The 13,499-nt window shown below is 31.9% G+C and overlaps 2 protein-coding genes across 4 annotated transcripts in view; one reads left to right on the plus strand and one right to left on the minus strand.

The window, feature by feature from the left end:
• LOC119634900 (transcription factor cwo) overlaps window positions 1-4,379 on the plus strand; it is a 31,353-nt gene extending 26,974 nt beyond the window's left edge. For 2 of the 3 annotated variants that reach the window (XM_038029320.1, XM_038029321.1), the window contains exons 3-6: window positions 404-439; window positions 1,484-1,607; window positions 2,470-2,791; window positions 2,874-4,379. In XM_038029320.1, coding sequence (XP_037885248.1) covers window positions 404-439; window positions 1,484-1,607; window positions 2,470-2,791; window positions 2,874-4,234 — 1,843 coding nt within the window. In that variant the 3' untranslated portion in view covers window positions 4,235-4,379. The remainder of the gene's footprint in view (window positions 1-403; window positions 440-1,483; window positions 1,608-2,469; window positions 2,792-2,873) is intronic. The other variant, XM_038029322.1, reaches the window with a different exon arrangement.
• A 7,255-nt stretch (window positions 4,380-11,634) lies between these two features.
• LOC119634901 (pre-mRNA-splicing factor ISY1 homolog) lies at window positions 11,635-12,810 on the minus strand. Its single transcript, XM_038029324.1, has 4 exons — window positions 12,720-12,810; window positions 12,631-12,653; window positions 12,409-12,569; window positions 11,635-12,347 (listed from the first exon to the last, which is right to left on the minus strand). Exons 1-4 carry the CDS (start codon window positions 12,720-12,722, stop codon window positions 11,704-11,706), a joined length of 831 nt encoding a protein of 276 aa, XP_037885252.1. The 5' UTR covers window positions 12,723-12,810; the 3' UTR covers window positions 11,635-11,703.
• Between the last annotated feature and the right edge of the window lie 689 nt (window positions 12,811-13,499).

The following is a 13,499-nucleotide window of genomic DNA, read 5'->3' on the forward strand; positions in this document are numbered from 1 at the left end:
GTGGCTTTGTTAGGACCATTACAAATAACTGAGAAGCTAAAGTGGGATGGCTTTCTTTGCTCTTTTACAAAGGACTGAGAAGCTAAGGTGGGATGGGTGGGCTTTCTTAAGTCTTTTATGTAAAACATGTTATATATCGTCGTTATCCAGCAAGGCAAGAACAGTTAGTGATTAACATAAAATAAAAAATATTAAAACACCAAACATCTTTGACTGATTCTAAATTATATGCCTCTGTACCTAACTTCTGACACTTAAAGGAGCATCGATAAAATGGGCATAAATTTGTATATTAGTTAAACTGTTGTGTTGATAGAACTTAAAAACGTTTTCTTATCATCATTTCATTTTCTCATAATTGAAATGAATTTCAATTATTTTTTCATTTCTTTTATATTTGAAGTGCTTTTACTTACTTGGCAATACGCTATTTCGACGGGTATGTGTTTATTTTATTTCTTTTCAATAAAATTTTTTTTTTAAAGCAAAAAACAAAACAAATTATATTCGCCTTTGGGCGAATTTTGAATAGCCACCATCCCAATAATCGCGTAACGCATGTCTCGAACCTCTAGATGGTCCCCTCAAATGTTGTTTGTGCTAAGAATTTAGATCGATATATTTTACATACTGTGAGTGAATGTATCTTTGGTGGTAGGTCACGACCTCTTTCAAATTTATTCTATGACCGTCAGCTAGTAAAACGCATGCCAAGTTTTACTATGATATTCATACTACAGCAGGCGGCCAAGAGAGCAGAGAAGGCAAAGAGACAACTATACGGTGGTGGAGGAACTGACGGAGGGACATAGCTAAATCATTATAATAGATACACTTTGTGGTATCTTTAACACGTTTCCCTGGCAATAACTAAATGTAATGGACCGTCAGCATTGGGTGGTGGGTATGAACACAAAACATTTTGCTTTTTTGTTTTGTATTGTTTTAAAAAATCTTTATGTGCATAATTTTTTTTTTTTTTTTTTTTGGCATTCAATTTTTTTTTCTATATATTTTCATCTCTTATAAGATTATCGTAGCGATTGGTACTAAAAACGAGCTAAACGAGTTATGTTGAAATTGATGCTCTGATGTCTTAACCAAATATACATAAATATACGATAGCTTTGTCAAAGAGACATTGATTCATTAAGGGACTTGGTATAAAAAGCTGAGCCAAGTGGTTACGTGTCTGGAGAGCCTTGATGTGTGAATTTTATTATACATTATTTATTAGTATATATATGTTTTTCTATGAATATAAGTGCAAAATCAAAATCCAAAAAAAACCAAAACAAAAAACAAAAAAATACTAATAAATATATATATATGTGTTATTAATAAATTAAAGTAATTGTATTTTCCTTTATTTCTTTTTCCATAAAAACAACCAATAAAAACAACTACTACTACTACTACTACTACTACTACTACTACCTACTACTACTCCTTCTACTACTACATACAACAACAAATATTACAGTGAAGCAGCTGTGTCGAGTTTTCCTTATTGCACAGAATCTAGTTTAAATTTTTCTACAAACGCGACCGGCTACAGCGAGGATGATGCAGAATATGCCAACGGAAGACGTAATAAAACTTCGAGGGTAAATATCATAAAAAAAAAACTATATTTATATTGTGAATGAAAAAAACAAAAAAAAAAACATAATGAGAGAAAATAACATGGTATAGGAATAAATAATAAACTTTGTAATATAAACCAGCACGAATTGAAACTAACTGCCTTACGCACATAAACTGTACGCCTTAGCCTTTTCATGTACAGTAAAAAAAAGAAAAGAAAAAATGTATTTACTTATAAAATTGCCTATCAAACATTTTCGACCTAATTTCGACCGCCTGGACAGCTCAGGATGCCAACAACTATCGTCGTTAAACTGGATCAAATATTCCATATAATGTTCTGCATCATCGCATCCAAAAATTTATAACTAACTGAGAGAGAAAAAAGCACACAAAATTTCTATATATTTTTTTGTAATGTGATATTTTTTATATAATAAATTATATATGAAAGAACGAAAAAATAAAAAAAAATAATAATAATAAAAACAATTTAATTATTCGAAATTAATAGAATTAATTAAATAATCTCTTAATCTTAATTTAATTACTTATAAAACACACACTCACACACATCATTTTATCTTCATAGTTTTTAAGGGTATTAAGGTGTTTCTTACAAAAAAAAAAAAAAAAAAGAAAAGAGAAATAATAATAATAATAAATAATTTAACAAAATAAAAAATTCGCTTATATAAAATTAATGCCGATATCTTTTTATTTTAATATATTTTGCTTTTTATGAAAACAAAACAAAAAAAACAAAAAAAAATCGTAATAATCTTAATTAATAGAAATTTTTTCCTTTTCTCGTTTTTCTACGATTATCTTGTTGGTTTTTTTCTTTTTTCTTTTATTTTTTTTGCTTTTATTATCCTTTAGCAAGATCCATTGTCACATCGGATCATTGAGAAGAGACGACGCGATCGGATGAATTCATGTTTGGCCGATCTGTCACGCCTAATCCCACCGCAATATCAACGTAAAGGGCGTGGTCGCATCGAGAAAACGGAAATTATCGAAATGGCCATAAGACATTTGAAACATTTACAAAGCGAATGCCTGCAGAAAGAGAACGAATACCGTATGGGCTATACCGACTGTATGAAGGAGACCGCAAAATTCTTATACGATAGTCAAATGCAAGAGTTCTGTTATCGTCTATTAGCCCGTTTACAAGAACATTGTGACGAGATCATGAAAAGTGAGTTGAAATGTTTTTTCCTTACGACCCGCTTTAGCATGGACTTTAGCTCAAATTTTTTTCCTTTTTTTACATTGTTTAGGTGAATGTTTTAGAAGTCGCAGTTGTCACGTGGCCGATAATGTTAGCGCTTCGAGTGGCAGTCCGCATCAATCATTTCATACAGCTCCGCCTTTATGCCAGTTACGTGACATATTGGGTGCTTCGGATATTGAGCATAGTAATGATCACAATGATGTTAAAGATCTTAGCTTTCGCAATCATTTGCATCAATTACAAAGAAATGCCGGTACTCTAAATGGCAACAGTGCTACGGATCAACATCATCATACCGGACCGACAAATCATAATACTAATAGCGTAAGCAGCAATGCGACTACAATTTCTCCACCGATGATGACTTCAAATACAGCGACCAGCTCTACAAATTCAACTGTTAATAATGGTAGTGCAACGTCGCAATTGCCTCATCAAGCTCCAATTATAACCTCAACAGCGACAACGTCGCTGCATCATCACACTGACTCCAGCAATCATGATTTTGATTCGTCACGTGAACCTATGCTGCACACGGACACATCTAATATGCATTCTCCTCCGCCGCGTAGCACTTTGCTTACACTTCATAGTCATCAGCATCTTAGTCATCATCACGATAATCTTCTGCAAGGACGTTTGCGAAATTTTTCCGAATCTTCGCACGATGTTGAACATAACAATAATTATAAATATAAAAATCATATTAAAGAACGTTTCAATCATGAACTGCACGATGAGGAGACCTCTAGTGAACACTGCCCTGCCCCACCATTACTGCAAAGTGACCATTCGCATGCGCATTCCGAACATTCTAAAGATGGTACAGAGCCTGAAATTGCACCGATTATAGCGAAAAAACGTAAACTGGCTGAGGCAGCCAATAATCATAATGAAGCAACAATGGACGAAAGTAATTTGAGGATAGCAAGTAAAGGCGGATGCACAAACAATGCCGTTTTGTTGACTAATATTGGGCGCGAGGAGAAACCGTTTGCTGCTTTTAGTGAAATAAAAACCGAAACTATACCTGCTGGATTTTTGACGAACAATAAAGGTCACTTGAATGCGCCCACAAGTACGACCACACCACTGCCTACACGCAGTTTTGCGGTGCCAATATTTGCCCTACATAGTCAAGGAACCTATTATGTGCCACTTAATGTGGACTATAATGTATTGGTGCCATTCCTGAACGGGGTTGATCTCCTCGAAAAGAATTATGCCACCATGCCAGTGGTGCATCCTATCAATATTAATGTCAACTTTGTACCCACCTCCTCCTCCTCCACGTCGCTATTAGCGGCTGCGGCTGCAGCTGCTGCCGTTGCTGCTGGTAAACAGCAGCCGCCGCTTAATACAGCCAAAGGAAAACTTGAAGCAATTACTAATTCTAACGGCTGGTAAACTCAATTCTTCCCGCTTAGCGATCTGCTGACAGATCGGAAGATATGGAACACTTACGGTATTATCAGTAACCTACTCTAATATGTGAACACATTTATATAAACTTACTCAACACATACACACACACACACTAAAAAAAATAAATATATATATATATATATATATATATATAGTTTATATATATATATATATATATATGAACTACCTCAGATCTCTGTGAAATAATCATGAAATGTTTATTTTTAATTTTTTTTTTTATTTTTTACTAAATACAATCTAAAATGGTTTAAATCCATGCCAAACCGTTTGAGATGTAATTTGAGATGTAGAACAAAAATTTTGGTGTTAACAAAATTTAAGTAAAGATTTAAACTGAAAGTAACTTTTTTATTTCTCTGATATAAATAAAACATATAAAGAAACCTGACTAGATATACAAACAAATATATGTACATGAACAATATATTTTATACTTACAAAAGAGAGAAACTAATAGAAAACAATTATAATAAATAAAAAAAAAAATTAAAAAATTTTTGTAAAAATTCAATATCGGAAATCGTTGAGTGCAAAGGCACGAAACACATACTTGTACAAGATTTTCGCCGGGAAAGTTTACCATATTACGTTTGCTTAGCTGATAATTTAGGTAAAAATCAATTTTATCGGTTTATATATATATATATACAGCAGTCGCAGACTAATAGCGTGGCCAATTTATTATAAAAAAAATAAAAATAAAAAAAAAATAAGAATACTATAGTCGGGCGACGCCGACTATCACATATCCAACACCACTTCGCCTAGTACAGTTATTCGCTCGTTTCGGTACTAATATATCAAAAAGTAGACATTATTTTCATGCAAAGCCATAATTATTATGAAAGCCCGCACATGGGAACATAAGTAGGAATCCACAATGAAATAGACCTATGTGATTCAAATTATCTACCGTTCATCTTTTTTTGCGGAAACGCTACTACGAATTATTAAGATATCATGAAATAGATATCTTATATGGAGTGGGGAAAGAAATAGACCCTTATGGTTCGAATTAGGTTCAGTTAATTGTTAAATTGTTGTATTTAATTACTATCGAGAAAATTTTCACCACAAAAAAATTAACCATTAGTCTATTTTGGCATACAAGTTGTGTGAGTATGTGTGTGGGTAATTTTTTTCCATATAACGACTTTTTAGAATAGGGAAAAAGTGAATCAATCCGAACCATTTTCAGTAGCGTTCGTCCTTGAGCCACAGTACGTCATTGTACCAAATTTCATCAAAATAAACACAAAAATATATGAGCACACAAAGGGACACACAAGTTTCGATCGATTTAGAAAATAGTTCTGAATCGGTTACTATAATAAAAGCTGAATCTATCTGAATATCTTCTGGATTTTACATACGTTGGCACTAACTTAACATACTCTGTACCATGAGTGATGTGGGATATAAAAAACTATTCAATTAATCAGCAGATTTTAAAAGCAACATATTTTTTTTAATAAAGCAAACAGTCTTAGGATATTATTTTTTAATTCGAAAACCCTCATAACAGTTAGGTCTTTTGAAAAAATGGTTTACTTCAGTGATTCCTAGTGTTCCTAACGAAATTTTTACCAGAGTCAGCATAAAAAAGCTTTAAATCACTTGGAATATTCTACGTTAAGTCAATCGTAGTATGAAAATTTCTTGGAGCCCCTATACTTATAGTTTAGACTTTCGAAAATAATATTCCATTATCTACTATAAATCTGGATATTTTACAATTTCAACTACAATCTCGGATAAATTTATTTGTAGAAATAGGAATCTTTCGCAGTTCTATGTTTATTTTTTCAAAATTTCTTTAGAGTTCATAACACAGCCATTACCCACTGTAGAGATTCTGATAAGGTATAAAACATTTTAAAATTCTTTCAGAAATGAAAAGAAATTTTTAAAGTAATTTTGAAAATTTTAAAAACGTAAAGACAATTTTTATGGAGCGATACATTATACTAACGGCTTAAATATATTAAACTCATATGCTTTTAGAAGATAGCCTAGCGATTGAGTTATAAATAATATCGTATTCAAAGAGTATTGAGCCATGGAAGGTCAGAATTGAGAATATCTTTACTGGGTTATGTGTTGATCAATGTTGAACATGGTTCAACCGTAATAACAATTCAGTCGATATAAAGGTCGTACGGTTTCGAATGGAAACCTCATAATATATATATTCTCTCTGCCGTATTTCAAGTTGATATGAACATCTGGTGAGAAAGAAGAAAAGAAACTGCTTTCAGCCTGTTTAAAAGCGTAAGCTAACTAGCCCCAGACCTACTTTTCTTTTAATTTCAAGTAAATGAAAAAGAAGAAATTATTGTCGAAAATTTTCAATTTGTTAAGCCTGAAAAAAAAAATTTATAGGTTATGGTGCGAAAGTTCAACTGTTTTTTTTTTTTTTTTTTTTGCTAAAATCGACATTTTTTAGGTATAATTTTGTAAATAATAATTTTTAGCGATTTATTAAGAAATTCTTTAAAGAAAAATTTCGAAAACTTTTAATGAATTTTTAAGAATTTTCAATGTTTTCGAAATTATATTTTCGAACTATAAGAATGTTGATAATTTCAATAATTTTGTTAATCCGATTATTTTTGATTTCATTTTTTCCACAAACATTTTTTGCAAATTGCTTTGATAAATAAAAAAATCCAAAAAAAATAAAAACAAAGTAAATAAATAAATTCAATAAGATATCATATACACGATATATATCCACGAGTGTGTATCTATCTAACTAATTGATTTTATACTCTATGTACCTGCTGGTAATTTATTAAGAGAAATGTACGAGACTCAAGATGATGATGAAAATTCATTCACTTAACCATAAGAATGTACTGCATAGATAAATCACTTGAAAAATACATTCCCTAAAGATATTAGAGAATGCAAAACGTAGAATTTTAACTTAACAAGAACGCATTTCGGAGCGGTAAAAGTCTTGGCGTCATTATTATCCAATTAGTACACTTGTTCGAAATCGAATGCTTAGTTCATTACCGACCGCTGAAAACGTTGCACAACGAATATATGATTTAAACGCACTAAAAAGATCCAAAAAAAGATCCAACTTTTGGCGATTATTCAAAACTATTCTAGAATATTTTAGACCTCAACCGTCCACGGGTGTCGAAAAAATAATGCTTCTTCGCAGCCGTTATCAAAAAGATCTAAAATTATATTTATTTATAAAATGATTTCCCCGAGTTAAAAAAAAAAAGAAAAGGAAGTAGATAACTAGCCTTGCCTACATACGAGGTGCGTTCAAAACAAAAAGGTCATATTAATCGAAAAATATTTATGTATTCATCAATATCTATTTTGTCCCCTTTAAAGTAATCCCGCTTAGATACTTATAAATACTTATGCCAACGCTTTTTCCCATCTCAGAAGCACTTGTGATATGCGCTCTTCGATATGGCCTTGAGATCTTTCAACTGTCAAAAACAGACTAAACATGTAAAATGACTAATAATGTCACCATTTGTTGAATTCGAATATACGTAGCTCACAACCCTTTTTTTTTGAACACCATTGGTAAAAGTTGAGAGAAGAGGTAAAGACAATCACGATGACTATAGCACAATATGTGTAATAGAACCCGTAGTCAATATTACAAAACTAAGTATACTAATTTCATGGAAAGAATGTAAAGATTGTGATGGAAACACCATGGTTTTCTTAGTAATTTAAAGACTTTTTCTTACGATCAAGCCTTCTTTGACTCATTGTGACCTCGTCTTCATCAATATCAAACCATTTCCTGATCAACGATGGGATGGGATGCTTGTTGCTTGTTTGAATAAAGAAAAGAACTCCTCCTGTCTTCATCGCTCACTGGCTCAAGCAGTTGTTAATCGATTCCAGATCGATTCTCGAATCGATCTTTACAGTTTGAAGTTGTTTTCAACTCAAAGGCATAATAATTTGGGTTTGCTAAAAAACTATTTCTTGATCGCTCAATCAAGTTATTTAGTTCATTTTTAAATTACGAATCACTTTTCTCATAAAGCCGACAGACAGACGACAAGATTAGATTGTAATAATATTTTAAATATGAAATTTAAGCGAAATGATTCGTGTTTCCAAAAAGGCAATAATCGTAGAATCAAGATATATGTGTACGTCAAGCGCGAGAATGTTTAAGAAAAGATAGGCGGCTCTAATAAAGACAGAAGTTTGTCACTCAAAATGCACACATGCCTATGTTTGATTTAATGTGCTCCGTGAATGTCATTTAACATATTTTCTATATTGAATTTTATTTATATTACACTAATAAGAATTTATTTATTTAAAAGAACAAATAAATGAATAAATAAATAAAATAAAATAATAATAAAAAAAAAAAGAAAACAATAACAATAGTGATAATAAATAATGTTTATGTTGATCTTGAGTTTTTCAAATAAAATTTTTTAACAAAAAAAAAAATAAAAGCAAAAAAATTTAAAATTGTTAAATGTTATTAAATGTTGTTATTGTTGATATGAGTAATTAAAGCAAAAAGTTTCATGATATGTATATATTTATTAAAATTTATATTTTCAAGATGATATACACACTGTTCAGAACATACTAGTCATAAATTGCGTTCTTATTCATCGGTGTACACACGTGATGTTTCATGAAAGCATTAAATATAAGACATTTTCGAGATGTCTGCACGCGTGTTGTGTTACTATGATTATATTATTTTACGTAGGTAAATAAAAATTTCAAAAAGAAAATTTTGTTATATTGCATAGAAATTAATTATTACATTAAACTTTTCTTTTATTAATTTAGTTTTTTTTTTTTTTTTTTTTTTAATAAACATATACGTATCTGTTTTGGAATAACTTTTCACTTTGAAATTTCACGCTTTAGAACGAATCTTTGATGACGATTAGCGCGTAATTGAAATGATATATATGTGGATAGGGGAAAAAATATTCATCCAAGTAATAGGAAGTAACGTCAATCAATCTCAAATCTCGCGGAGGCTTAATAGATTTGAAAATAATATAAAAACCGTGCCAGTGAAAAGCATGTTTAATTTAATTTTTACACAAAATATTTGCACGATCTTAATAAATATTTTTACCAAAGTTCAGATCCAAATTTAAAAAATTTTAGTTAAAAACGTTGACACAAAAGTGAGTGAGTCTGACAAAATGAAACCAACCGTAGCCGTGTATAATACAAATTTGCCATCGAAGAGAGCTTCTAAAATATTGCCTCCTGAACAAATATATCAAAACAAATTGAAAATTCCTGATAAGAAAGATGTAACCTAATGTCTGAAAAGCAGAAAAAGACTGCTGCAGCTGGAGCATTTAAGAAAATAAACGAAAAACCACCGATGCCATCGATAGCAGGGGAGAAGAGACGCATCAGTTTTTCTCAGCATATGTCAGATACTGGTCAAAATAATTTTCCTAAAATATTTCGTCACTTTCATTTGCAAACTTACGACAAAACGATTTCGATTGAAATTTATATGCCAGGGGAGGGGATAGGACCGTTATTAATATATTGACCAATCCTAATGAAATTGGGAAATAAGAAAATGTTCAAATTGACACATCCACATAAATCCTTAAATAATTGCAATGATAAGAAAAGGAAAAATTCAATCCTATAACGAATTTTCAGCATCCAAGACAATTATTTAAAAAGCCAGAGGCAGTTTCTTCATAAATAACATTATAAACGTAACATTTAAAAAAAAAATTATATTAATTTTTCACAAGACCGACAACAAAGCGAGAGACGTTTTACTACAAATGTTTATTTCTGGTGTTTTACATATTGATACCAAAAAAATATACTCAACTTTTATATGTCCCTCTTTCAGAAAGTTTTCCAGCTTATTTATATGAGTAAAGCTCTCTGCAACATTCGGATAGATTAATGTACTACAAACAAGTACGCCATGTTACATATGAAACGATATCACGATGGTTATTGGTAAGGTATTGGTATAAAGAAAAAATAAAAAAATTAAATCAAATATTTTGTTATTATATTTTATGATTAACTGGTTTCACATAAAAATGAAAAAACAATTAATTTTTGGCATTTTCACATAATTTTCATGCAACATAGTTAAGTTTTCTGTAACCAATAGAAGGTAATCACAAATTTAAGTTAATTTCTTATGTAAGAACTTTATTTGTCTAATTTTAATTGTAAATTAATTGCTTGTTATAATATTAAAAAAAAAAAAAAAAAATATTAATAAATACTAAACAATATCATTTAATGTTGAAAAAAAAACCCGTTTTTATTTTGGAATGAAATTTCAGACTTTTCATAATTTTCATTGCTGGCTTTCTGTGCCACATTGCCAATAACCAATTTCGCTCTTACACATCAGTATTGCGCGGGGCCGGAGGTTTTCTAAATTGAAACACTTAGGAAAATTACTTCAATAAAATACTGCAAAGATGGACAGGACAGGGATTAAATTAACTGTGGACATCTTTTATCTTTCATATTTTTTACGAATGGCACGTCTAGCAGCTCGAATACATGTAATTGTAATTTTCAAGAAAACTTTATTATCCTTCAAAGTGGGATCATTTTCCTCCAACTTAGGTTACTGGTTTAACTGACAACGCAAAAGCAAAGATGAAATGAAGATCCACAGAACTCTCTCTCCCAACTTAATAAGAACTTGAAAATTTGTGCAATCCTTTATGTATCTTTACATGAATTTAACACAAGTGTGCCGCAGATAAATCTATTCACAATTCAGCCCAAAAATTAACTAAGTAACATGACAGCAAATATACAGAAAATTTTCCATTGAATTTGTAGTGTTAAATAACCCTGAAAACTTCCTCACCATCATAGTCATAGCCTGTTTAATTACTTAATAAATTTTTAATATTATCTCTCTGTGTTATAAAATTCCGGACTATTAGTACCCACACTATGACGAGAAAGTGAAATTATTTGCGCTACCGAAAATATAAAATCATCATCGATTGTATGTCCATTATCGGTGGTCGTTTCGAAGAGAAGCAAAAAATTAGCAAAATGGATAACAAGGACTGTATAAAGCTATTGTTCGATTATATACTAACCATGGGAACTCATCACTCCAAGTTTCACAAAATCTCGCTGTAAGCCGATTAACTACTTGGGTGAAGTTCTCAATGACGGGGAAAACAAAAGATTGAGATGAAACTTTCCATTCCCTGTCGGTGGAGGAAGACTACATTATTGATGCGTTACCTAAGGGCAATTTAGCCCGAGTCATTCTTGTGATCATAACTGCGGGACCCAAAAATGGGTGATAAATTCTTTGGTTCGTAACGACCTATTCGCCATTTAAGACATACGAGAAGTAAGTTCATTTGTGCAACTTGAGCTCAACAGAGAAAAATAGCATTTTATACAAAAACTGAAATTTTATTAGTTTATTCATCTAAATCACCTCCATATTTTTCCAATAACTCTTGCTTTCGTTTTCTTAGCAATGCTTCCTCCACATCCTTCTGAGACGGTACTGGAACATGTGCAGTGAATTTTGGCGCCAATAATTCCATTGGATTATTTTCCTTTTGTCTTTCTTTTCTTTCTTCGGCCGCTTCGCGTGCCGGTATCGATAACGGATATATGTCGTCTTCTTCATTTTCCCCATCATCTAATACGAATTTTCCGTCAGTGGCCATTTTATCTTTCCATTCTTGAACACTTGCCCGGATAGCATCATACTCTACGCGTTCCTCTAATGGAATTAATATGCCATCGTCATCGTCTCTATATCCATAATATTCGGCATCAATATCTTTCATAAGTTCTGCCCTAGTCTTACGAGGTGGCGGTGGAGGTTCCTGTTCAAACAACTCACGAACTCCTGGCAAATCCTTTGCGGCTCCGAAATATTTATACCCACGATTGCCGGGAACTTCCCGACCCTCAGCATCAAACATCTTCGGGCCATAACGCCGATAATGCGGACCGCCTAGCGCTGATATTTGATTTTCCCAATGGCGTTTTTCTCGTAACAGCTTATTTATCTCATCGTTTAGATCGCGTATGCGAAACTCACCAAGACCCGCTAAACAAAGTATACAGATAGTATTTTTATAAATTTACAAATCGTGTCGTGTCTTACAGACCATTTTGGATTTGTGCCACCTTCTTCGAAATCTCGCGTATGATTTCTAAGCGATATTTCTCGCATTTACTTAAATCTGAACATTCCGAAGCTAAGTACGGTCGGCGATCCTTTTCACCGGACTCAATTTCTTTAGCAGCACGCCATCGCGCGAGTGTAGTCCTACCAAAAATGAATACACATTATCTTCTATTATTCCCAATTTCTTACAACTACAACTCACATAGCCTTCTCTGCATTACGAGCCTATTTAATGTTTTCAAATACATTATTATTAATATGCCAAAATGTGATTATTTTAATATCAATTACCATTTTTTATCCTTCTGTCTTTGCTTTGCTTACAATTTCGTAATTAAAACGTCAAATGGAGAGTTACCGCTTTTCAGGCAAGGGTTACTACTGTTACAAAATGCGACATATTGTAGATGCGAAAAGAGAAGTTGTCAACAGGTTATGCAAAATACAACACATAACCTGTACATGTTTCGTTAAAGCAGATAAGCAACTCCTTGCCTTTATGGTTCATTAATAAAAATAAAGAAAAAGGTATTTATTTTCATTTTTTATACGAAAGAAATATATATGGGATAACATTTCTTATGAACTAAGTACATTACATTATGAATTATTATTGTTTGTACGTAATCGCTAAACTTAAATATCATGAACAAGTGAAAACATTATATTCGGGCTAGGTCGATATCTGGAAACTTTATCCTTTTCGTGGATTCTCCTATCGATGCTTTAAAAGTAAAACAGGTGAGAATTTTATAGTCGGGCTAGGCTCACCGATTATATACTCTACACCAAGTTGTCTAAACACGATTCTTATTCGAAAATTTGCGATTTTCAAACCTTCTCGACGAAAAACACCTAATTAGTAGCGTTTTTGCATTGTGAATTCGGAAATTTTGCCGCGACATTAATATATTAGATCATATTGAAAATTCTCGGCGGTTTTTTTCCGCGGGATCGATTAATGGCATTGTAAACAAACATCCGCGTAAAAGGTGACATTTCGGCTTACATTTATTGTGAAAATAATTTTCTAATTTTTTGCTCGGGTAAAAAGTTATATTGATTTGAAAA

This window comes from Glossina fuscipes, unplaced genomic scaffold, assembly GCF_014805625.2.
Source record: "Glossina fuscipes isolate IAEA_lab_2018 unplaced genomic scaffold, Yale_Gfus_2 3, whole genome shotgun sequence".
NCBI classification, from domain to species: Eukaryota; Metazoa; Arthropoda; class Insecta; order Diptera; family Glossinidae; genus Glossina; species Glossina fuscipes.

What these genes read in the sequence shown, in the direction of transcription:
- LOC119634901 (XM_038029324.1), bottom strand. An exon ending in CGTAATGCAGAGAAGGCTAT is followed by an intron (nt 12,570 to 12,630) that starts GTGAGTTGTAGT and finishes CATTTTTGGTAG; the next exon opens with GACTACACTCGCGCGATGGC. An exon ending in GGTGGCACAAATCCAAAATG is followed by an intron (nt 12,348 to 12,408) that starts GTCTGTAAGACA and finishes TACTTTGTTTAG; the next exon opens with CGGGTCTTGGTGAGTTTCGC.